Source organism: Scomber scombrus, chromosome 2, assembly GCF_963691925.1.
Source record: "Scomber scombrus chromosome 2, fScoSco1.1, whole genome shotgun sequence".
Lineage (NCBI taxonomy): Eukaryota > Metazoa > Chordata > Actinopteri > Scombriformes > Scombridae > Scomber > Scomber scombrus.
Genome location: NC_084971.1, coordinates 1036543 through 1062985, shown reverse-complemented (window position 1 = coordinate 1062985; position 26443 = coordinate 1036543). Strand labels below are relative to the sequence as shown.

At 38.2% G+C, this 26443-nt stretch overlaps 1 protein-coding gene across 6 annotated transcripts in view; it reads left to right on the top strand.

Moving 5' to 3' along the window:
* Positions 1-26443, top strand: part of tenm3 (teneurin transmembrane protein 3) — a 244749-nt gene that overhangs the window by 209412 nt on the left and 8894 nt on the right. For all 6 annotated transcript variants that reach the window (XM_062427003.1, XM_062427030.1, XM_062427047.1 and 3 more), the window contains 14 exons: positions 555-656; positions 807-980; positions 1179-1238; positions 2005-2167; positions 2684-2822; positions 3043-3148; positions 3299-3441; positions 3914-4092; positions 9138-9242; positions 9990-10120; positions 18948-19117; positions 19899-20025; positions 25315-25512; positions 26148-26207. In XM_062427003.1, the coding sequence (XP_062282987.1) occupies positions 555-656; positions 807-980; positions 1179-1238; positions 2005-2167; positions 2684-2822; positions 3043-3148; positions 3299-3441; positions 3914-4092; positions 9138-9242; positions 9990-10120; positions 18948-19117; positions 19899-20025; positions 25315-25512; positions 26148-26207 (1857 nt within the window). The remainder of the gene's footprint in view (positions 1-554; positions 657-806; positions 981-1178; positions 1239-2004; positions 2168-2683; positions 2823-3042; positions 3149-3298; positions 3442-3913; positions 4093-9137; positions 9243-9989; positions 10121-18947; positions 19118-19898; positions 20026-25314; positions 25513-26147; positions 26208-26443) is intronic.

Below are 26443 nucleotides of genomic sequence, written 5' to 3'. Positions count from 1 at the left end.
TCAGGTGACATTTGCTGACTTTTCCTCCCTGAACGACAGAAAATCACTGAAATCCCTCAATTCAGCTGTAGAGTGTGTTTGTAGCATTTTACACTCTGTTATATAAAACATTTAATGATTTTTATACGGTTACTTTAATTGCAGTATTACTTGTTCATGAATTTGGTGATAAAATTTCATTTCTCTTAGTGACTTTAAAGTGTGTGTTGTCTACATTCATTTTTATGTCATTTATTTTTTGTCAATGCCCTCTCAGTCTGTCCCTCTCTGTATTTTAACAGAAAGTATCACTCAAATGTTATTTGGGTGAGTTAGCCATCAGCAACTTTCTCTGAAGTGGTCCCTCTCCCTGTGTGTTTCCAGTCCGTCTTTACTGAGGCAGCAGACCTCTGTTTTCACGTGGCCTCACCGTGGGCTGTGCTCTTCAACTCTGACATAATTAAAAGTTTTAGTCTTTATATAGATCAATTTTGTAGCGACACTACACAGAGTCAAAGTAGCTGTGTTAGAAGAAACTAATTCTCCTCCCTCCCCTCTGTCATCTCAACATCCAGGTCCGTTTGGAATGGCCCACAGATCTGGCCATTAATCCCATGGATAACTCCATCTACGTCCTGGACAACAACGTAGTGCTGCAGATCACTGAGAATAGACAGGTATTGTCTTCAGTAAACTCTAGTTTTGGATTTTCAGAATAAAATGTGCTTTTTGGGATTACATTAGACAATCTAATGAATTAATAATAGTGTCACAATCTGCAAAATCATTCAGAACTAGTATCCACTGAGGTGTTTGTGTGTGTTCAGGTTCGTATTGTGGCAGGTCGTCCCATGCACTGCCAAGTACCTGGTATAGAATACACTATGGGAAAGAGAGCGGTGCAGACCATGCTAGAGGGAGCTACAGCCATCGCCTTGTCCTACAGCGGCGTACTCTACATCGCAGAGACAGACGAGAAAAAAATCCACCGCATCCGACAGGTGAGCTTCAACTTTGAATGTCCTTCCACATCAGGTAGTAAAGTGCAAATCTGGAAACCTGATGACAATACATGATCAGATTTCAGTCTGTGTTTTTTATTTTATTCATGTCTTTGAGAATGTGGTTTTGCAAAGTGTTGACTTTCTAGAAGCATATATATAACAAGACATGTTTGTTTCTGGCCGTCGCTCCACTAGGTTTCAACTGATGGAGAAATTACCCATCTGGCTGGAGCTCTATCAGACTGTGACTGCAAGGTACTACACAACAGCTGTTTCACACACTGTAATGTCAGTTCGCACAAAAAAATGCCATATTCAGACCTCAATGTCATCATCATCATTATTTCCTGTCAATCTTAATTCCCTTATTATTATAGTTACTTACTTTGTGATTGCTTTGTAATGTGAATCATATTAAATCACATTGCCCCTGTAGAAATGAAGGATGTGTGTATTCAGTATTTTCCTGGTTTCCATACAAAGCACTGAAGTTAAGCTGTGATTCAGATAGAAATAGTCACTGTGGAAAAATATTTCTTCATCAGCTTTTATAATCAGTTTTTAATCACATGAAAGGTTTCATAGAAAATACAAGTGCCTGACAACCGTTGTAGTATTTGTTGCAGTGCTCGGTGTGCTAAATGTTACACAGTAGAGTTGAAACAGGCACAGTACATATTTCATGGAACATTAAAGTTCTGAGTCATCATTGCTGTGTTATCTTAATTACTTATTACGTATTCTACTCTACCTCAGTTCATAACCAATGTGTAAAGAATGACAAGTAGATACAATAGTACAGTTACTGTAAGTGGTATCTGCCCATTGAATGAATTAATAGTGGAGTAGGAAAAAATATATCATATTCATGAGAATCTGGGGTTATGTTGAATTTTTGGCAGTGCCAATATGTCTCCATAACACATACCAAGTTGAATTATTCATGTAAAGTTATTATCTGTCTCTCTCACTTCTTTTCTACTTCTTCCTACCCAACTCCCTGCATCCTTTTGTTCTGCAGAACGATGCCAACTGTGACTGCTACCAAACAGGAGACGGCTATGCTAAAGATTCCAGGCTCAATTGTCCCTCTTCTTTGGTGGTGTCCCCAGATGGGACACTGTATGTGGCTGATCTGGGAAACATCCGCATTCGAGCTATACGACGCAACCAACCACCCACTGGTTTGTAGATACCGCTCTTTGTATTTGTTAGAGACAAAATATTCTAATTTTTAAAAAATCTTCTGAAAAGTTCTGACTAGAAATATAATTTCCCCCTCACATTGCTTGTAAGTCACCATGTTTCTCACAGTTAAGTCTGTCACATTATAGTTTATATAATGTCATAAGCTATGTACATTCAAATGCATACCAAGGAATGAGCGCCATTTGGACTTATATTTAGGACAGAAAATGTGCTATACACCAGCCAACATCATCATCAAATGCATAGATCATTGTAATTTCAAAATTGGCATGTTAAAATATGTGCATGTTTGTGAAAGTGTACTGAGAGGTGGATTTGTTCATTTCTGTATGTGCATGTGGATGCTTATTGAAGGCAGTGATAAATAAATGAATGTTTGATGCCAAATACAGAAAACTAATATCCCTCTCTGTGTGTTTGTGTGTGTGTGTGTGTGTGTGTGTGTGTGTGTGTGTGTGTATGTGTGTGTGTGTGTGTGTGTGTGTTCTCAGGCTCTCTGGCTTCAGGTCCTAGCTCCTATGAAGTTGCTTCTCCAGCCTCTCAGGAGCTCTACGTGTTTGATGCGAATGGGACTCATCAATTCACCATGTCCCTGGTCACTGGAGACTATAAATACAACTTCAGCTACAGGTGTGTGTGTGTGTGTGTGTGTGTGTGTGTGTGTGTGTGTGTGTGTGTGTGTGTGTGTGTGTGTGTGTGTGTGTGTGTGTGTGTGTGTGTGTGTGTGTGTGTGTGTGTGTGTGTGTGTGTGAAAATAAGCAGATATTCTCTTAGATTTTTTTATGATTACTCATTTACTGCTTTCTTTCTCCTCTTAATTTTATCATCTACCACATATTCTAACTGTCAGCAATGAGGAAGATGTAACTGCAGTGACTGACAGCAGTGGGAACACACTGCGTATCCGTAGAGATACCAACAGGATGCCTGTACGTGTGGTTGCCCCAGACAATCAGGTGAGTTGGGACTTTTTCCAGGTTACACAACTTACATCAAGAAAGGGCTGTAAAAAAAAACTGCTTTAGAAATGTTGGCTCTTCAGCATTATTATATTTGTACAGAAAATGTAACTCTTTACCCCTGTGTGTGTTTTTGTGCATGTGTAGGTCATTTGGCTGACCATTGGGACTAATGGAGGTCTGAAAACTCTCACAGCTCAGGGTCAGGAGCTGGTCTTGTTTAGTTACCATGGCAACAGTGGTTTACTAGCTACCAAGAGCATCCAAATAGGCTGGACTACTTTCTATGAGTGAGTGGGATTACTTTGTTTATAATTGAGTGTATGTGTGTACTGTGAATGATCTGATGGATGGATGGATGGATTTTTAAACTGTCTACCAGTCTAATAACCAAATTAATAAGAGTTATGTTAGGCCTGTCTGGACATATTATTTTGTAGGACTAGTGTACCCTCAACCATTGGTCTTAAAGACAGGAGACAATTTGAATTTTTTTTTTTTCTAATTTAAATATATTCAAAATTCTGCTTCCTGCTGAATAGATTCAGTCTAATTTAAATTACAACTCCACTAAAAAAAACTTTAGCACACTCAGCTGTAAGAAACTGGTTGCAGCTGTGTGCGTGTGTGCGTGCATGCGTGTGTGTGTGTGTGTAATGTAGATTCAGGTCATTTTTTTACAGGTATCCATAAAACATATTACAGCAATGCTAACTAATTTCCTTGTACTCCTCCCTCTCTTCATCATCGTTGTCCTTGCAGCTATGACAGCGAGGGTCGTCTGACTAATGTGACCTTTCCCACCGGGGTGGTGACCAATCTCCACGGCGACATGTCATCAGGGGCCGTTGCTGTAGACATTGAAACATCAGGAAGGGATGAGGATGTTTCCATAACAACCAACCTGTCATCAATAGACTCCTTTTATACTCTGGTGCAGGGTAAGGATATGTGTGTTTGTGTGTGTGTGTGTGTGTGTGTGTGTGTGTGTGCGTGTGTGTGTGCGTGTGTGCATGTGTGCGTGTGTGCACAGTGATGGAGTGTGTGTGTTGTGACACCATTTATTTTGTGATTGCTTTGTAATGTGAATCATACTCAATAATACTGTCCCTGTAGAAATGAAGTTTTTCAGAAATGGTAAAAATGCTTTTTGCCCGGTTTCCATGTAGAGCTCTGAGGGTAGGCTGTGATCATATAGAAATTAGACACTGTGGAAAAAAGCTCAACTTTCATGATAAATTACCAGTTTTTAATGTCATGACAGAAGATGCAAGTTTGCCTGACAGCTGTTGTAGTAGTTGGTAGACAGTAGTAGTTGTGCAGTTCTTAGTAGGGGTGTGACGATACACACAGCTCACGAGACGAGACACGATATTGGGTTCACGAGATCAAGACGAGACAAGCTTTTAACACTATTTTTAAGAAAACTTCAATGAGGAAATATATGACTGTTCTTTTATTTGAAAGTCACAAAATGCTAAATAATGCAGCAGCATTTTGAAATGTTTTAACTTATCATCTTGTAATGAATGTCACTTTAGTTCTACTTTCTAAGTATGAATTATCATACGCAGTATGCAATATGCAAGCACTGTAAAAGGTTTCCCCATGTAGATAGATGTTTTATAGAAAGATAATTTTGGTATTTATGGAAAAAATAACCATAAATACCTAAATACAATCACAATCACATACCAAAAAGTGAATTACAAAGACGAGAAACAATCCTAGTATATAAATATAAATAGATAAAGAGAGTCAGAGAGATAAAGAGTCAAATTATCACAAATTATAACATGCTAATAAAAGAACAGAAATAAAAGTAAATTGCACAAATCCTGTATCACATAAATACACAAGTAGAACAACATATAAATTGTGTTATAATTTGGTAGTGTGACTCATCACTTTTGGCACCATTAGGCTTCCATAGCTGCGCTAGATTCCCTGCTCCTCCTACTTCAGGCTTTCAGTGTAGAGACCTGAGGTTAACTTACAGCTGCTCCTCTCCTCATCTCATACTGCTGACTGAGATCTTCTCAGCAGGTAGAAGCAGCAACAAGGTTAATGATCCACAAGTGACATTATAAAAAGAAGACATGACGTGCAAATGAGCGATAGAAAACCGATCGTCTTTTTTTTCTTTTCTTTTTTTTTGTGCACACCCTTAATATTGTGGCACGAGATCACGTCACACCCCTAGTTCTTAGTGTAGTAAATGTTACACAGTAGAGTTAAAAACAGACAGTACGTATGTCATATGAAAATTCAAAGGATGTGACGTTTTTGCGCGTTCCCAAGTGCCTTACCTCTCTCCCGGTAATGTCAACAAACAGCTAGCATACAGACACAACACAATAAAAACAGTGCTGTCCGACTAGAAACACCCTGAAGATATTAGCTCTGCAGCTAATGAGACGGCTTGCTGCTCCCTTCAACCACAACTAATTTAACAGAAAAATATGCCTGCAATAATCAGTCGCCCAGTCCTTTTTCTGTTGGTAGTCTAAACACAAATTTCACAACATAACCACAGCGTGTTACTCCCCAGCCACAGTGTGTGTGTCCTAGCCACAGCGTGTTGCTCCCCAGCCACAGTGTGTGTGTCCTAGCCACAGCGTTTTGCTCCCCAGCCAGAGTGTGTGTGTCCTAGCCACAGCGTGTTGCTCCCCAGCCACAGTGTGTGTGTCCTAGCCACAGCGTGTTGCTCCCCAGCCACAGTGTGTGTGTCCTAGCCACAGCGCATTGCTTCCCAGCCACAGTGCGTTGCTCCCCAGCCACAGAATGTTGCTTCCTAGCCACAGCTCACTGGACCTACCAGTGTTTAGTAAACATGGTTTGTAAAAAGAAGTTAGCAGTTTGCAGGTTGGGTCAGGTTCAGTTGGTTGATTAATGCATATTTTCAGGTGTCACTAATGAGAAGGAATTTCTGATTCCTACATACAGAACCTTTAAACTGATTACATTTCTCATGAAACGTATTTTGGACATGGTGTCTGATATAAAGAAGAATGGCTTTAAAAATGAAAACGTGTACATGAATCTTTCACAATTCTTTAGTGAGGTCAGTCCAGTTAACACATACAAATGATGTGTTACAAATGATATGGAATTACAATGATGAGTTTGTGAACCAACTTTCAAAATAAAATGGAGAGATGATGTTAAACAGCATCAAGCATAGGCAATAGTAAGTCTGTTGTGTATATGTATAGGATCCCACCATAATGCAACACAGATAAACATGTAAACGGAATAATGTTCTTTCTTGCTGCATATCACTGTAGCCTCTGGCTGTGGAGAATGCACCATGGGACCACTGTAGTACTGTACTGACCAGGGTTACCAGTGCTCATAGCATATGTTAAGGTCTAAGTCAGGGGTGTCAAACTCATTTTAATTCGAGGGCCACACAGAGCCAATTTTTATCTCAAGTGGGCCAAACCAGTAAAACCATTGCATAATAACCTAAAAATAATATATAATACACATAGTATAACTTACTATAGCTTAACTATAGTAAATCATCTATTTACTGTGAAACATTAGTTCAATTTCAACAATATTATGTATCAGTTTTGTCAGATTATATTGCACAGGAGCTGCTGATTGACAACATTTGCAAGTATCAATATATGAATTTTAGAAATATGATCACAATATGTATTCATTGTTGTTTTTTTAGAGAATTGTGTTCTGGCCAGAGTGGAAAAAAACTCTGAATCAGCAGAAAATGAATTACTTTTCTGAAATGTTCATACTTTGCAAAGTGATCCAGTGGGCTGGTATAAGTGAATTCAATCTGCCATACGTGTCTTTGTTCTAATCCATAACAAAAAGACACATTTAGTAACAATTTCTTTTTAAACAGGATATTTGTTTCCAAACCAAAGCGCTCATAAGTCCTTGTTGATAATGTACAGATGTATTCATTTAGTTAACGATGTGTGCTGCATTTAATTGCTGCATTTGCACACAATATAATGAAACTCTGTCCAGTGTAATGGCATCCAACAAAATATCTCTACAATAATTAAATAAGTATTAGCTTTTTGAAGTGTTTTATGTTTGTACTTTGTGTAGACTGGTTATGAGGCCATAGTTGGTGTTTTGTGCAATTAAAAAAAACATTTTCTCACCAAAAGCCCAGTGACACAACTTCAAATGCAGGGTGGCATTTTGTTCCAGTAATTGTGTTGTTGTTTGTTCCCCTCATTTCAACAACAACAATACACTCATCAGTGTATTAAAACAAAACATACCCGAAGGGGATTAAAATGTATTTTTGGTTTGGTTCTGTTGGACATCAGAGTAAATGATATCAGCACTTGGTATGAAAGTCTTAAAGTGCACTGAAATGTTTCTGGCTCCATTTTTTAATCTCTTAAAAATAGACTTGAGATTGAGAAGAACTGCAAAAAGAAAACTCTAGTTTCTCCATCCTCGTCATCCATCATGTCAGACATTCAGCCTAAACGGCGAGGGAAAACAATAATTTAGCACTGATGCTCTTGTTAAATCTGAACTAATGAGTCAGTTGAAGCAAGGCCTCGAGTGGCCGGTAGTGATTTGTTTCAGAGCGAGCAACATGTACCTGAGTGTGGGGAAAACAAAGTAGATTCTCCCTCACAGCAGAGCAGTATTGATTGGAATGTAATAAGTTATTCAAAGCCATTGACAAGTGTAGCATTCCTCTCCATCCATTCATGTACATTATTTATCAATTCACCTCCTCACTATCATCGAACTGCACAAGATGCCAGAGTGCAAGTGGTGTAAGAAATGTGAATAATCACATTAGGTCTATTTGCAGGCCAGAAATGGTAAACAAGGTAATATAGCAGCAGTGTTTTGTCATTTTAATGTTATTGTTTATTGCTTTGTGGAAGACGTGAATATGCTCTAATGCAATTCTTGACAGTGATGCAAGGACAAATACAGTAAATGTTCATGTCAGTGCATTAGTATAGGCTGACTGTAATAAGGCTGCTCTGTTCAGTGTGCTGTCTCTCCACATTTATAACATACTGCACAAAGCCAGCTTTAGTGCAGGAAAATTGATGTTGCTGGTTGGGTGTGAAGGTTCAGCTCCATCCAACAGATTTCCTTCACATTATTCAACCACAACATCCACCCACCATCCAAATACTAAAAGAATACTGACATTACTGTTTACAGGTATTCTATTTTGGACACATTTAAAAGGTTGAAATATTTTGGTAGTTATTATTTGACACCAGATCATTCAAGAGTTCAGCTAACCAATGCTGTATTTTTTCCTGTTTATGTCAAATAATTTTATAGAGCTTGGAGAGTGAATCCTTGTGAAATGTTTTTGTTTTCTTATACTGTACATAAGTAATAGTACTTTGATTAAATGAAAAGAAAAGTTCAGTGACATCTGAATAACATGTTCCTGAGTCACAGTAATATCTGTATCTGACATTTCAGTAGATGATGTCATAGTAAAAGAAGCTAAATAGATTCACGGTGTTATTAGCAGCACCACAATCCATTCTTTGTGGATTTGGCCTTTAAGAACTACTTTGATGAGTTGTTAAAAAGACAATCAATCGAAGATGAATCACATTTACCTGATGGAATATCAGATGGAAGGAAGAAGTACAAATACCTACAGCCTAGAAAGCCTTTCTTTCTCTCTCACTCATTCACACACACACACACACACACACACACTCATACTCATAACCATTAGTCCTGCGAGAGGTCAAGGGGAGCCTAATTAAAAGAAGCAGTGGGATATTAATACCTGCTCTGTGCTTTATTAAAAGGTTCAAACACGGCCCGCAGAAATTAATTGTACTGTTTTCTCCCCTTACAGTTATCCATAAACTCACTCGTTATCTTGTACTTCTTTGCTCTCTTCTTCTTGTCTTTCTCTCCCTCTCCTTCACCCTCAGATCAGTGTGAATGCATGGGTTCATTCATGATAACTATATGTCTATATATTCTGTCTCCCATATAGACCAGCTTCGCAACAGCTATCAGGTGGGTAATGACCATTCGCTGAGGGTCATCTATGCCAATGGGATGGATTCACACTACCAGACAGAGCCACATATACTAGCAGGTACACCGATTTGAGGACATTTTCCTAAATATATGAGATTTCATGTCTGTTATTGTTGGATGATTTATGATGATAAAGGGCGTCAGGGAGCCGCTATCAATATGCGTGACACTCATGGAACTTCCAGGAGAGTTGGGATGTCTGCACTAAAGCAATAACTAGCACTATAGGAGTATATAGGGGTATTTGTAGCACCAGAGATGCTACTGTTAGGACACTGTTAGGACACTGTTAGGACACTGTTAGGACACTGTTAGGACAGTTAAGACATTTAATTGTTCAGTGATGTCAATGGACAATATGAAGAGTGCACACTGCAGTTACTAAAGGGTCACTAGATGATTCTTTTGTTTACAGTAAGTTTCTAATTGACTGCTGAAACAAGTTATTGTTACATTATAGTGTTAATCCATGCTGCCATGCATTGTGTTAACTCTGAGCAGCTAAATCTGCTACAGTATGTTTACCTTGAGAAAGGAATACATAATAGTAATACTATATAACAGTATTAGGATGATTAGGATGACCTGCCACTGGCTTCAAATAGTGTGCACTTATTTACTGAGAGTCACTCAAAAGTATGTAGTCATCAGATAAACTAAGCAGGCAGAAGGCTCTACTCTAATATTTACACTCACAGCAGATGTACAGCACATATTTACTCCTTTAAAGAGTAAACTGTTGTTCATTTTTCACTGCTCTATTAACTATTGTTTGTATTCTTGTCTTTTTTATGCCTGAATCCAGGCGCTGCTAACCCAACTGTAGCCCGACGCAACATGACACTGCCAGGAGAGAACGGCCAGAACCTGGTGGAGTGGAGGTTCAGGAAAGAACAAACCCGGGGAAAAGTAATCGTCTTTGGAAGGAAGCTCAGGGTGAGTAGCTCTCAAAGTGAAGCTTCCCACAAGAAAACAAAAAAGGAAAGCTTCAGCACTGAAAATTGACCTTCAAACAATCGGGTTATTTCTTCACTGAAAAAAGAAATAGGTCAGATGGTCTTAAAATGAAAATTGGATCTGACTCCATCCATGCAGTCTTATAAACAGGGCCCAGCTGGATTAATCAAATATTTATTGAAGAATTTCTTAACAGCACACTATGGGAAGCCTTTAACTGATAGAATTCTACTTATTGTATTCACATTTATAACTTATAACTTATTTTCACATCTGAATATGACTAAACATAATTATTTTTCCATCCACCCATTATTCCTCGTTGGGTAAGAGGTGAGAAACACAGTTGAAGGCTCACCAGGTTATCACAGAGCTAGCATACACTGTGTAAACAAACCTTTCATATTCACAAAGTTTCATATGAACATGAACATGCACCAGCTGACCATTGGGTGTGAACCCAGCACTTTCCAGCTATAAGGAAACAATGTCCACGGCCCTTTCTGTGAGCAGCATGTTGTGGGCTACAGTGTGTTTCTGTCTAGTGTGGCAGTGGGTCTGTTGTTCTTACAGGCTATTAGGAGAGGAGTAAGGGACAGTGATTTGTCTGCAGTGCTTGAATTTTACATGAAGTGCTCTCTAACTAGCCCACCCTAATAGAAGGAGAACTGTGCAGCGGTGTGGTCTCTGCTGGGTTTGATCTACACTGTGGTGTCATTCTCAGCATGGGCCAATAAACCCTAATGAATGTAACAGCATGTGTGGTCCACTAGCAGTAATGGGGAGTGTTGTATTGTGAGCCAGTAATAATGAGTTGTAGGTACTGTAGATGTGTTTTTGTAAATGGTTGTGCAAAGGTGAGCGTAAATCGAGTGTGTCTACTACATGTCTTGTAGCAGCAAGATGACAATTTAAAGCGTTAATGATGATGGGGTTATTGCAGGGCCGGCTTACCAGCAGTGAACTTTAATCCAGTGTTTCTCCTAAATGCTAATATACTTACTGTTTTTATGTGGTGTGCTAATCCTTGTACACATTATGCACAAGATGCCAGTTAATGAGAAAGTGCATGTTTAAGCAGCTTGTTGGATGAAGTAATGAAAACATCTACTGTCATACACAGAATGTCAGTGCTGGCAAGTTTTATGAGATGATAAATGATCATGTAGGACAGCTGGTGTTGGGATTGTTGTAGTTGTGATGAGCTGCTGCTTCTGCTGTTGTTTTTGTCACTTATGTATATGATAAACATTCAGTGGATTCAGAGGATGTTCTTTGTCAACTCTGCTCCACATAAGGTGTTTGTGTACAATTTCATAATGTTGTACATAAGTGCATTACACCAACCAGGCTGATGGGTACCACATCAAAGACCTATTTGACCCTTACATACAGTTCATATTCTGATTCACATTCTGTCCTCCTAAAGAATGTCTATACTAACCATCAGAACCATAAATCGAGTTTTCTTAAATATCTAATCAGTCATTAATAAACATTAATAAATGGGCGATTAATCCTTAATGAAGCTTTCAGGACGCAGAGAAAGAGTGTATTCTTTTGGTTTATTTGTTTATGGGAAAAAAACTCATTCACAATCAAACTTTATTGCCCTATGTTACCTGAAACAGGATGCAATAACAGACATAATAATGATTTCAATCAGTTTTATTTAACGCAAAGAATGCAACATTTTTGAATGGTGATTTTTACATTTTTGAATAAATACAGGTCAAATGTAACACAGAGCACACTTTATGTGTTAGGATCAGCTGCACAAAAATGAAAAGGTTGACATATTACCATTTTTGTGTAAACTGGATGCATCCCCACTTCATGTGAAGCCTGGCCAATATGACCTGCAGAGTTAAAACGTTTTATCTGAAGGTCAATTACTTGCATTGCTTGTCACAATGATGGAAATGCAGGTACAGCTAGACTGTGAGAGGGGCACATTAAAAAATAAAAATTAGCAAATGGGACAGAAACTGATGTATTAGTTTAAAAAAACATGAAGTAGAAATGGGTGAAGGGCAGATTTTTTATTGTAAAAGTTAATCAAACATTGACAGAAACCCCACAGATGGTTCAGTGACTCAGCTGTCCTGTACCTGGCAACCTGCAGGAACCCATTTAGGATACAGATATAGTAATTAAACACTAAGGGTCTTGTTTTCCACAAACAGGGTATAGGCCCAGATTGAAGCCTTAATTCCTGGCGCACAGCACATGTGGGTGTGACCAACACATTTCTGCAATTTTCCTCATCAGAACTGGCATACTCTGCTCTCCTCCAGGCTCAGCCAGGCACAACCAGGTGCAATGTGAAGGAGAGACTGAATACATTGTTAGTGAGAGGAATACACAATCAGCAGGTGGAGCTGGGGCCGGCTTCAAAAATGACAATCACATGAGCTCCTCTCATTCCATTTAAATGCAGCAACAGATGAAACAGGAGAGAGAGAAATGATTTCACCTCTGTGAAGCACCTGAAGTTTCAAAATATACATTCAGGACACCCCAAACATTAATATACATCAATCCAAATATGCTGACAATGTTAGAATGAAAATAAAGCTAGTGTGTTTCTCCTATGTGCTGCAGCTGCTGGCACAGCGCTGCTGCTGCTGCTACTAATTTTGTGTAAACAAATAATAGAGGATAATTAATCCATTTAAACTGCACAGTAGTCCTCCTCTGCATATTTGAAAGGCCTCATTAATGCTTTTAAGTATACAGTATCCTTAAATAAACAGATACAAAATTGGGTATGGAAATGTTCTGGTTAGTGTTTGAAAATCGTGCACTTGGGAATAGTGACTGCCATGTTCTTACTACTGACATTATGTATTGACCACGGTGGCATTAAATTAAGGTTTAGCCCATCTAGTGAGACAGAGAATTTTGAAATCCAGGCCAGACTTCCTTAACCCCTATGTACTAAAAAACCATGATAAGGGTCATCACATTAAAGTCTTTTCACAAGTCAGGACTGAATTCGACCTTCCTCCAGCATCATTTTTTCATTATTTACAACTTAGGAGTTACATCCAATCCATACCAATATATGAGAGTGGTATGAACATTGAATAATTTGGAAAAGATACTATTGAAAGCTTCCTGTTGAAGGAAAAAAGTTATATTTATGATAAAATGTACTTCTATTATTAGTAAAACATCCTGGGGGTATATTTGGGTCACATCTTGATGATGTGATGTGGTGAAACATTTTAAAGAAATGACCTGCTCTTACAAATCAAGTGAGACCCAACATAAGATAAGTCACAGACTATATGCTATTTGATTTGTAAATATCATCCTCAGTGCTCCCCATTATGTATAGTATAGACATATAGTCATCTTAACACTGTTCATCACTAGCTCTTAGGCAGCTGCAGAGGAAGGACCGAAATAGCCATGAACAAACTTTTACAGTTTTTTTTACCATTTTCAGGCTTCTTGAAATTATGTGCATAACCTAAAACAACCATATACAACTTAAATAAACATTCCTGTCGATCATGAAGTCAGACATCTCCAGTTAAGTTCTTACTGGACACCTGCCAGTTCCCAGTTAGGGTTAGGGTCAGTTACTCCAAAATCCCCATCACCCCGTCCAATTTACATAGTCCATGTATGAGTGCAGGTGGTGAGGATGTGTCAGTGAGGTGGGTGAGTGTATGTGGCAGCCACTGTGTTCAGTGCCCTCTGTGCACAGTCATATGTTCATTGTGATTTTATACATATAAACTATATGGAAACTAAAATCATATCTGGTGGCAGAAAAACATAATTCTAGATGTCAAGAAATAATTAGTGCGATTTGATATGCAACATATTTTCAATGATGAAAGCATTATTATTATTTGAATTCAGCCAAATAATGGCTGAATTCAAATAATGCTGCATTGTGTTTCATCACCATTCTTTACTGATATGCATTTTTCCAACCATGTATTCTATACTGCTTCAGAATGTGTTAATTTAGGCTGCGTTCACACTGCAAGCCAAAATCCGATTTTTAGCCAATCTAGATTGGAACCAGATGGCTCTTGTGAAGTCTGAACAGTCATAAATCACATGAAATCCGATTTCATGTGACTACCACCTTAGGGAGGTAGTTTCAAATCACATTTGGACAGATGTGTCTGAGTCTGAACAGCTCCAAACACTCAAATCGGATTTGACTGTCCGGGACGTCTCTCTACGTCTCTGCGCTACGTCACTCTATGCGACACCAGACCTGCGTTTATTCGAATTGTTGTTGCTAGCTGATTTCAATGGAGGCTTATTCCAGTTGTTGTTGCTAGCTGATATCAATGGAGGCAATGGAGGACGTTAAAACATCAGTCCTTGGACAGAGGACCAAACCAAATTCTTAATCTTTGGGGAGATGTCTCCGTTCAAGCAAAGCTCGAGGGTTTGTTGTTGCTGTCGCTGTCGCAATTATATGACATCACACAATACACGCTAGATGACGCCTCTGCTCCAACGACGTTGCCACAGCAACCTGTCAGATTGGTCATTATTGTGGCCCAGTCTGAACAGAGCCAAATCCAATTTGGAACCTTGCTAAAAACAGTGTGGACAGTCAGGCCTAAAAATCGGATTTGAGAAGGAATCAGATTTGAATCAGATTTGCCTGCAGTCTGAACGCAGCCTTAGTCTCAAGCATAGTCTCAGGTAATTCCTTACAGAGGTACATTGACATAAAGTCCAGGAGGAGCAAGAATAATATATCAAGAGTGTGCTGATGTGAATGGGTTACAGACCTCTAAATGATTACATCTATGAAAATAATTTTTGACAAAATGAAAATGACGTCTTTATGAATGTAATTTTGTAACCCTGAAAAGGGGGAACATGAACAAAAAGGGCTGTAGTTATTTAACTGATGATTCTACATGGCTGAAATTAAAGCTGGCAATTTTCACGTTAATGACACAGTCATTGTGTCATTTCACATCCTAAGTAATATATTTTCTTTTGTAGTTTTCTATTCCAGGGCAACATGTAATGTGTGATAGTACTGCTCATGGTATTTTTTACCCTTATCATGGTTTTATTTTGCTTCACAGACACACATAGATATCATCCTGCTTATGGACAATTCAGCTTTGGCCCATTACATTCCCTCATGTGAAGACAGAAATAAACGTTTAATTTTTTCCAGAAATCAAAAGCCTGTCTCAAAGCGAAAATTGAGTCTTTTTTTTTATATTCAGGGAAAATGAAGCTAAGAAAGGAAACCAAAGAAAATGATTAGGTGCTTCAAACCTCTAAACCTGATTCTAAACAAAGGCAAACTACACAGACTATTGAGATTGGATACACTTAGGCAAAAGCTAAATTAAACAGGGGAGAGCAAAACACTAGAAAAGTTGTTATGGACATCAGTGGTGGATTTAATGATATCCTAAAAGACAGGAAGAGTCTTTTTATCCCAAATGGCATTTCAAGTAAAGGACATGATTGATGTATTGGACTTTAAACAAAACTTTTTCTGATGATGTCTCAATTGGTGAAATATATGACACCGTCGAACCACCCAGGCTGCGTTTCTATATTGCAGCTTAACCAAAACCACAATCAGATGAAGATGCCTCTACCACTGACTCTGAACACAAACATGATGATTCTAGCTTTGAGGGCCAGGATGAAGTTATTTAAGTTTCTGACAGCCAACCCCTGTCTATGGTTCCAGTTACTCAGATCAAAACCAAGACCAGGACCAGGTCAGTCTGCATCAGCCAGTTGCTACAAATCATAGTCATCATAGATCCCCCAATGGTCTCAGAGATCCATTTTATTTTGCCAGAAGTATAACAGGAGGATGTAGTTCTTCAAGAATATGTAACACTAGGAGACACATTGGATATCTCTGACCCTGAAGTTACAGAGGCTGAATTTGATCAAGATGACACACTGATTTATCAGTCTGAAACATCTGACCATAAAACTCAAACAAAAATGATATCCATATACCAGGCAACATGCTTCAATTGTTCTGACCCAGAGACTCTGAACAGACCACTGACAGTGAAATGATTACTCCAGATAATTGTGAGGAAGCTGGTAGTGGGACAGGGGTTCTTAGAGATGTGTACACTGCTATTTGACAAGATTTCTGCAATCGCTGCACACTCAGGACAACAATGAAAGAACCCTTCATCAGACACAATTTGAAGGCTGAAACCTGGAAAGCCATCTGCCGAATTTTCTTGAGAGGATTCTAAGATTGCCACTACCGTCCTATCAACCTTGCACCACCTGTTGTCGTTGAGGAGATGTTATTTGGAGTTGTGTTCGTGACCTGACAGAAAGCTTTCTTCAGTTTGTAAGCTGCCAAGAGTAAGAGATCCTCAGGCCAACTTTACAAGATTTCTCCTCTGTTGAACCTGATGACCTTTTGGAGATCTTTGACAACTATGAATGCACAAGAGGAGTCTCAGCAGAGACCCTTCCAGCAATTCTCATGTAGATTTCACACATAGAACTTGTGCAAAAGCCAATCTTTGTTATAGTATACGTAAAGCATGTTACAGGTTAGCTATGTTTGTTTGACTACACTTCAGATGTTTTATAAATAAGAGGATTTATTTGTGTGTATTTTGAACATAATGAGGCACCACAAATCTGAGTTTACTAATCTAACCAAGCAAAAAAAGAAAGTAATTGGTGTGTGATTAATTGATTTTTTTGTATTACAAATGGACGAAGACAAGTTCTTGATTTGATGTTAAAAAAGTAAATGAATTTCATTTGTGTGTGGTATTTGTAACCATTCATTAAGTCAGTGGTTCCCAAACTTTCTCTGCTGGGCCCCCCTTTGGTTGATGACCCCCCCCCCAAACTGCAACTTTTTTTAAACAAATAAAAGTAATCTGCAATAAACTACAACCTCTTTTGGGAAAAAATAAATAAATAATAAAATAAAAGTGTAAAAAGTGTAATTATTTTCAGAGTTACAGTTTTTTTTTTAAACTGTGTAACAGTATTCATTACGTTTACGTGGGAGCCCAGTCAAAAACTTGTCCATGTTTTGATAGCAGTGTCCAAGCATGCCTCATTCATTTAGCCCTGTAGCCGTACCACGCCCCCCCCTGCAATGGCTCTGCGCCCCCCACTTTGGGAACCAATGCATTAAGTTAAAGGGCAAGATTCATTAAAGCGTTAAGAACCTGCAAGCTAATACCACAACATGCAATTACTTAATGCTCTACTAACTCAAGTGCCTGAGATCTACTAGTGAACAATACGACTTTGTTCTTGAAATACAAAGTTTAAAAAAAAAAAGTTTCTCCTCTCATTTTTTTCTTTATTACTGGCCTTTACTCTGTCGTATATTTTGGTTTCTACAACTGATGATGATCATTTCAACAGTTGTCAAAATCAAATGGTTGAGGTGAAAAGGAATCAGTATTTTCATGTTTCATATCGGCGGACTGCCACCTGCCACCTGACATTCATTTCAGCAGCTGCTGTGCTCTGAACAACTGACCCTCTTCTTTGTGCTCTGAGTGAGACAACACTGATGAAATGTTGAGAAGACTTTGATTTAAGGTTGTGAGTCGGCTTATGTCTTTTCAAATTAAAAGGTGCTTATAGAATAGTTAAGTACAGATAACATTGCTGGTTTGAATGTTTATGATAACATTAACGTTTTATATGAAGTTAATTAAATGAATGAGAGGAATCATACACAAAAAATGAGACCCCAGAACATTTTTCAGTAGTATCTGAAAACTATATTTCTAGTCCAGGAATGGGGATTCTGTGCGAGTTCTCTTTGGTGTTGCATTGAAATAAAAGTCACTATTTGCTTGGACCCACATGAAAATGACAGGCCCTGCCAATCTGCAGAATGATTTGTTTCCCCTTATATGGGGTGGCTCACACTCTGCATGGCTTTTGGCTGTTATCCCAATGGTTTTGTTTTTCATCCAGCTGGCTGCTAGCCACCATCCAATATCCTCCTTCTCTGCCCCCTTTATTCACCTCACTGCATTCAACTGGTGCTAATTTACAAATGAATGAGTGGCTGAATAAAAAGATGAGAAAAATGACTCTTGAACATTTTCCAGCAAGTCTCTCTCTTTAATGAAATGGATCTGTAAAACAATTGATTGGTTAATTCATAGCATTTCCTTGCTTCAAGGATCTATAAGGTGAGTTTAGCTCCAGACCTGAGCTATCTGTCTTCGTAAATTGGAGATTGAACAAACAGCCCGTCATTTAGAAAGCCATGAAGAGAGGCTAGTTGGCTCTGAGATTCTACAGTGTTTTATGGGGCTTGGATCAGGAGTTTGTTTTAGTTCACTGGCTAAGGCATAGATGTTGGAATTGACAGCCAGTTATTAACAAGAATTTAACACCTTGGCTCATTTTTTGTTTTTGTGTGTGTTTAGCCAGGTGGTTAATCCTTTATGATGGAGCATTATTGTTGCATTTTATTGAGGACTATTACTTTAAAGGAGATCAGAAAGAACACACTGAATGACATAAGCCTGTATAGCCTCAGTCAAACATGACCTAAGGTCCTACCAGTGTGGTGGAACCATTTCCAATTTAAACATCTCAGGAATGTTTCTCTATCACCACCACCAGGATAAAACTTACTACACAAGATATGTTATCTCACAATAATAGCATGTTGGTTGCAATGTGGGGGGTCATCATACAGGGGCCTCTAACAGCCTTCATGACATGAGTAGAAGTGACCGAGATTCAGATTCAGCTGCATGCAATATTATCATTTCACCTCCTAAACTGACTGAATATATATATATATATGGTTTCTTTCCAGGTGAATGGTCGGAACCTGCTGTCTGTGGATTACGATCGTTCACTGCGAACAGAGAAGATTTATGATGACCACAGGAAGTTCCTGCTGAAGATCATTTATGACACCCAAGGTCATCCAACACTCTGGGTTCCCAGCAGCAAGCTACTGTCAGTTAACTTGACGTACTCCAGGTGAGCTCTTTACCGTGTATTTACTATTCTAGGATGTTCTTAGGGCTGTAGCTACTAGCACTACCAGCAATGCATTTTGGGTTGATAAAACGATAGATGCAGTTCTTCTGTATCTCGGAATTTGTGGTTTTTAACACCCTGATGTGTTTTCATTCTGCATTCATACACAGAAATTAGACATGCTGTGTTTTGAAGAGATCAGTGAGCAGAGGAGAGAGACATTTTTTAAGAATCCCAACCTCACACCCTGCGCATTGGCTGGGACCTACACACCATATGCCCAAAGGCTGACGCCCAGAAACATCCCAAACACAGAGAAATAAGATAAGAAAAATATAGTCACAGTTGGCAATAATCAGGGTCCAAGCAGATTGCAAAACAAATGTTTTAGAGCAGAAGACCAGATGCAGATGAATTGAGAGATTAAAATAATGAAAGAGTTTTGACTGTAGTCCAAGCTGTTTTCAGGATAATTACCAAAACATAAACTTGATTATTACAGTGTCTAGTTGAGGTCAATGGAAAATCCTGCGTAATATGCCTTTTAAATGAGAACTCTGCAGAGTTGACTCATTATTGTTTCCAGGTGTTGGGGAATACTGATACATATGTGTAAAAGTTATGTGACTCAAGAGGGAGCTGTGTGAAATCTGATAAATTGCCTGTCACTCATACACACACCTAGACATGCACTGCCATGGTTCTTCTTATGAGTCGTTCTATGTCCAGATACAAATCCTCCACATATACTGATATGTGTGTGTATCTTGTGTGTGTCCAGTACGGGGCAGGTGACAGGCCTACAGAGGGGTCCGACCACAGAGAAATGGGAGTATGACAGTCAAGGGAGAATCATTTCTCGGGTTTTTGCTGACGGAAAGACATGGAGCTACACTTACCTGGATAAGGTACAGGATGACTTTTCACTATAAGAGCAAATGTATCTGTGTCTAATTCACACACTCTCTTTCTCTAGGAGGTACTGTGATAGAGACGCTGCTCAATTCTGTAGAGACAAGATGAAAAAAGATAAATGGAATGCATATATACACTCAAAAGCACACACGCTCACAAACAGTGTGTTCTCTGTTTCTTCCACACACAAAGTAAGGTAACCTGGGGGGAGTTGTGGAGAGGGTGGGAGAAGAGAGAAGAGAAGAGGAGGGGGTAAGGGAGTAGAGGAGAGGATAGGAGGATAGGAGAGGGGGGGGGGCTTGTTATAGTTGAAAAAAAATTAAACACAGCTCCCATGTCTCATAAGGAGAAAGTGGAGGAGACATACAACAGTTAAAAGAAACAGACATGAGGAGAAATATTAGCCAGTTTTGTCTAGTAAAATATGTGTTTCTCCTCTCTTGTAAGAGCGCTGTGATTGTAGCCAAAAACATGTGACTTTGAGAGAAGGTCAGGTCGTAGCAAATGTATCTTCGATGCTGGTTTGGCAGGGAGTGTCAGTGTGAACAGGACTCACAGGTGAGGTGGTACACACTGTTTAATAGTTGAATCAGTAACTCTCTGTTTGCTTTACATTTCCAAAAAAAAAAAAAAAAAAGGGAGCACAAGAAAGTAGCATCTTAGTTGAATCTGGTAATTCCAGATCTGTAACAGAGTCAACTTCTGATCCCAAGAGGTAGAGAGACATATCTCACTATTGTAAATAGATGGTTTTACAAAGAGTGGCTGTTTTATTAGAGAGGAGAGGAGGCAAGGAGTAAACTGGATGAAAGTAATGCACTCCAAAAAACAGCTGGAAAGAAAGGAGAAGTGCCCAAAGGGCGAAGAAAGAGAGATGCTTAGGACACGATAAGGGAGGGGACTCCCTTTAGAACAAGAGGGCGAAATAAATAAATAGTAGGAGGACAGCCAACAGTCATTATTCACATGTCCACAAGTAAAGGTAAATGTAGGTCATTTTAAGTGTCGGAACAAATGACCACTTGTCAGTTTTCATGGGGCCATTAGACAGACTTCAACTTCAAATCTTAAGAATCAGCTTCATCATCCAGTTGTGGTGGATTCTGCAAAATCCTTACCATTGACATATCTGTCCCATCAGTCACTGATATGGGTCCATTAAAGCTTTAGATTACTTAAACACCCTTTGTACACAATTATCTGAGTGATAGAATATCATAGTTGAACAAATTCAATCAGTATGTAAAGTAGATTTATGACTTCACATTTGATTCATTTATAATAGACATTTATCTGTAAGTTCGGCTTTTCAGGACTTACAAGCTTTTTGTAGAGACATAGTGTTAAAAAGTCCGTACTGTGAGAATGTGTTAACGAGGGCAAAGAAGCAAAACAGACAGAGGAAAGTAGAAAGACGCATTAAAAGAGAAATGCTTTTTCCCCCCTGAGTGACAGTTTTAGAATAAAATGGAGGCCAGACTCTAATCAATAATGAATAAAAGAGGAGAAAGTGACAAAGAGCGAGGGGACTAAAGTAAAGGGAAAGAAGACAAAAAAAGGAAGAGGAAAGCACAAAACAAGAAGCAACAAATAGAAAGAAAAGAGATCATCCCTCCCATTGAATAAATGAGCCGTATTCTATTACTCCACATGCCACGTGCACATTCTCACCTTCTCTTGCACTTGTTTTTCATTCACTTCCTTCCTCCATCTGTCACTGTCTTTCCTTGCTGTAAGTACTTACTGGGAGCCTCTTTTAGAAACATAGTGTAAAAAAGCAAAATTCATCATGCACAGTGGCACATATGCAACATCCTAACTGCATATATCAGACGTATTTTATCGTTATTTATTCATGAGCAGAGCTGAGTGGGTGTTATGCTCAAGTATTTCCCTGGTACATCTCTAAGTGGTGTGATCAATTACTGTCAGCATATTTGGTGTCCACAGGGTGAGTAGGACCTACAGTCAAATAAACACAGATGCTACACTGCTGAAAGTATGAAGCATTTAACCCTGTAAATGCTGAGCCATCAAATAATTGCCAGACAATTTTAATTATTTGCATAGAGCTCATATCACCGCCTATTAAATGTTTTGTAGCTTTTTATTTTGCTCTCATGTTTTTCTTTCAAACAAACAATAACATACAGAGCATAACATTTTTAAGCACTTAAAGGTCCTACATATACCTCATGTCACCCACAACATGAAATTCAATAAAAATCACAGATAAATGAACTTCTACACCTGCTCTATCTAATTTGATAGACACATTTTCAACAGGAATGTACCATAAAATAAGCTACAAAATATTAAGTCATTCAACACTGCATCAATCCACTAACTATTCTTATTTAAGTATCAGTAACTATTTGAACTTTTTCAAAACAGGCAAAAATATCCTCAAAATTGATGTCTCAAATAAAAGGTCCCCTGGTGGTTTGTCTGTGCACTACATGTATCTGTTCATATATATCAGGTTTTTACACTGATGATGTACAGCTCTCTAAAACTCATGTATTAAATATGATTCACTTGGTGTTACAGGGTTAACAGTTTCAGAGAGATGTTCTGCAAGAAGTAAATAAGCTGCTTTCTTTCTTCACAAACCCAGTGAATAGATGCATAAAAGACATAAAACACAGATATACAAGAATCTATTAAAGCAGCTACATTATATTAAGTGAAAGTTTAACTTTTAAATGATAGGGAGAACAAAGACAGCATACGATGGTTACTGCACTGTAGTGGGTTAATGACCTGTCTATCAGAGGTCAGGTGGTCTTTACAACCAGCCTGAGGCGAGGACAGTGTGATGTTTGTATTTATCTTCCAGATGTCCCTTCACTTGGATTACTTTTGTATTCTCCTCACATTTCACTTTATTGTCCACCACTAGTCCCGGTGTAGACCCCTAGAGGATGTGTTAAAGGGATGCTTTTGTCTTTAGTTTCGGACAACTGAAGGGAAATTGGTGTCACATTAATCTACAAAGACAATGATGTTGTAGCAGACACATGTGGAGGAAAGATGTAGTGATAGATGTATTGTATGTCCAGTAAACATGTTGTCATGTCACTATTATTATGTTATTATTATTGTGAATTTAATTCCCATGCCCCTGTGCTGCAGTGTCTGCTTGTTGTAGGAAATGTTGAGCTTTTTTTTTTTTTACCTAAAGGTTGGTTGAAAATGGAAAGTCTGCACTCTGTTCACTTGCTGCTTTTTAAAGTGTGTCACTGTTTCTGTCCTTGCTTTCTTTGTGCTTTTGTGTGACTGCTCAATGAAATCTCCACATGTGTTCCACTTCCACTAACTGCACAAAAGTCCATTTATCAGGACTGACTCAGAGAGAGTAACAGCATAATGCCCTTCTATCAAATTCTAATGATTATTTTAAACAGCAATCTGTAAAATACAGTAAAATAGGACACATGTAGTGGTGTGTTGAAGACATCAGAACAGCCAGGAATGTATATGGTCATACTGTTGGATTTGCTGCAAAGGTTGACTTCTCTGAGGAAGCTGTCAAAGAATTGAATCCCCCCATCAATAAAGCAACTGTATTAGGGCTGAAACGATTACTCCAATGATTTGAATAATTCGATTACAAAAAATGATCGAGGCAAGTAAGAAAGTTCATGTATTTGTTTCAAAAGGCACTGAAGTTAAATGCACTAAATGGGTTTAGTTGTGATTAAAACAATTGAATATTCAGAATAGCCTTGGTCTAAGTTATAAATCTTAAATATGTCTTGTTTCAAAGTCATTTGACTTTACTGTATTATTATTTTCATTTATTTGTTTCAGAAGGTACTAAAGTTAAATGAAATAAATGGGTTTAGTTTTCCAGGAATAAAACCCACGTGAGTGATCATTTTCAGAGACGTGTCTTTTTTGTACTTTTTCTCATTTTTACTATTGCTATTTAATAAGGAAAAATAATTTATGCGATTACTCGATTAATCGATGAAATAATCGATAGAATAATCGATTACAAAAATAATCGATAGCTGCAGCCCTAAACTGTATCACCAGGTACGCATTTCAATATTGGACAGTTTATCAATGTTTTTTTTAACATTGAATACAAGTTAAATCAATAAAATCCAAAAGCTTAGCACATAAGGTGGAGGCTGCAGCAGAGGACAGAATATGATTTGATGTTAGGAGCCAAGCTGCTGAAGGTGAAGCATGAATAAGGTAACTTCACAACTTCAGTGCTTTACTTGAACTACATCTGTGTCTCATTTCAGTTGACTTGACACCTGAAGGGTTCAAAATATCTTACGTACCTTCTCCCCATATAGCCCCCATGTAAATACTCTAACCTCTCTGGACCCCATTTGATCTTTTATTTACTTAATGCATATATTTTTCCTTTGAGGTTGGCATCTTGAACATCCATCTTATGGCATTTTCCTCCCTGTTATATTTGTTATAGCTCTTAATTATTATTTTGTTTTATTTTATTTAGTTTATGCATTAATTCATTTATTTTTGGTACATTTTCTTTCTTTTCTCCTTGTGAGGGTTGTAGTGAGTGGGTGGGGTATTGGAGTTAGTTGGTGATCTGTTGCTCTGTTCTAACAACACGAGTGGGGGAGAAATATAAAACTCTGTACATTATACTTGTCATCTGTACTTTACGGGTTTCCAATAAAGAAATATAATAAAAAAATGTCTTATGTAGGAAGGGGGCAGGTCATTAGATACCTTAAAAACAAACTGTAACATGTTCCAAATGGATTCTTTGCTGCACTTGAATCTATGAAAGAGGCCAGCACAGAGGTGATGTGTATGGATCAGGATCTTATTAAATACAAACATGCACAAAGCTAAATAGCTAATGTTAGCCGGCTGGTAATGTCTCCTCAGGGCTGTGAAGACAAACACTATTTAAATGCACAGAGAGCTGTCGTACGTCTCTTGTGCAGCGGGGGATTTTGCATGAGAGCTGATTAAAAGATGTTCTGCCAGCTGTGCTTGATTCACTGATTGGTTTATAATGTATATTGATATTGGTTCATATCATGTCCCACAGTCAATGACTCAAACACCAGTTTTATTTTTTGACTAAGGAACTATATGAATATTACTTGTATCCAGTAAATAAGTGTTAATATCTTCCTGATAACATAAATATGTATAATATTTCAGGTTTTTTTAGTTAGATGTCAGATAAGACCAAGAATAATGTGTAAAGTGTCACTGTGCTTTAGCTGTTCTGTGGACATGTAACAGCATTCTCTTGCTTTGTTCTGCCCTCTGTCTAACAGTCCATGGTGTTGCTGCTGCACAGCCAGCACCAGTACATCTTTGACTATGACTCAGGGGATCGTCTGTCAGCAGTCACCATGCCCAGCGTGGCTCGACACACCATGCAGACCATCAGATCCATAGGATACTACAGGAACATCTACAACCCCCCAGAGAGCAACGCCTCTGTTACTGTGGACTACTCTGAGGATGGACAGGTGTGTGACTGTGTGCATGAGTACCAGCAGTAAGACTGAAGCTTGCTGCAACTCATATCATTCAGTATTTTTTTTCTTTACTTTTTTCCAGACTTCACACCAAAAAAAGATAGTTAGTAGTTTTGCTAAATATTTGATCAGATAATCTGATCAAATATTTGTTAAAATGCCAATCTCTATGGCTTTTGATTAAGAATTATTTAAAATATGTTTTGATGTTTTAAAAGTGTACAATAATAATAATTATTATTATTATTATATATGTTCTTTCTTTTGTCTTTTTAATCTCTTTTTTAAACCGAGTTGTAGTCGAGCTTTTATTAAACTTTATCTCTTATTTCATTTTTTTTGTTTTCTTTATGTTTTCCTTGTCCTTGTCAATCAGCTGTGATTGATATTGTTTAAAACTGTAAGGCAGGGCCATATTTTTTGGCACACTTAAAGTCTCATCATAGTCACCTCTCTGCTAACACTGACTGTGAAAAGTCACGATGGATCAGCTCATGTTTGGCTTTTATTTTTTCTGGTGTGAGGACCAGTTATCTTTTATTGTGCATGACTGATTAGCAACCCAATAATCTGGTCATCCTTATCATTGTGAAGATATTAAAACTTGACTGTTTGTCTCCTTCCAGCTCCTCAGAGTTGCCCATCTAGGCACTGGTCGCTGCATACTGTACAAATATCGCAGACAGGTATGAGAGTTTCTGTTTTTTTCCCTTTTTTTGCATTTAACATAAATTAAAAACACAAATCAAGAGTTATCTGTGCATCTGAGTGTTACATTTGTTTATTTTCAAGTAGTGTGTCATTAATGGATTGTGAACAGGAGAAGAGAATGGATGGATCGATTTAAAGATATATCTTTGTTTCCAGGCTCTGCTTGGTTTGGCTCTCCTAAAAGTGTCATTGAAAGCCAAAGCAGGGAGAG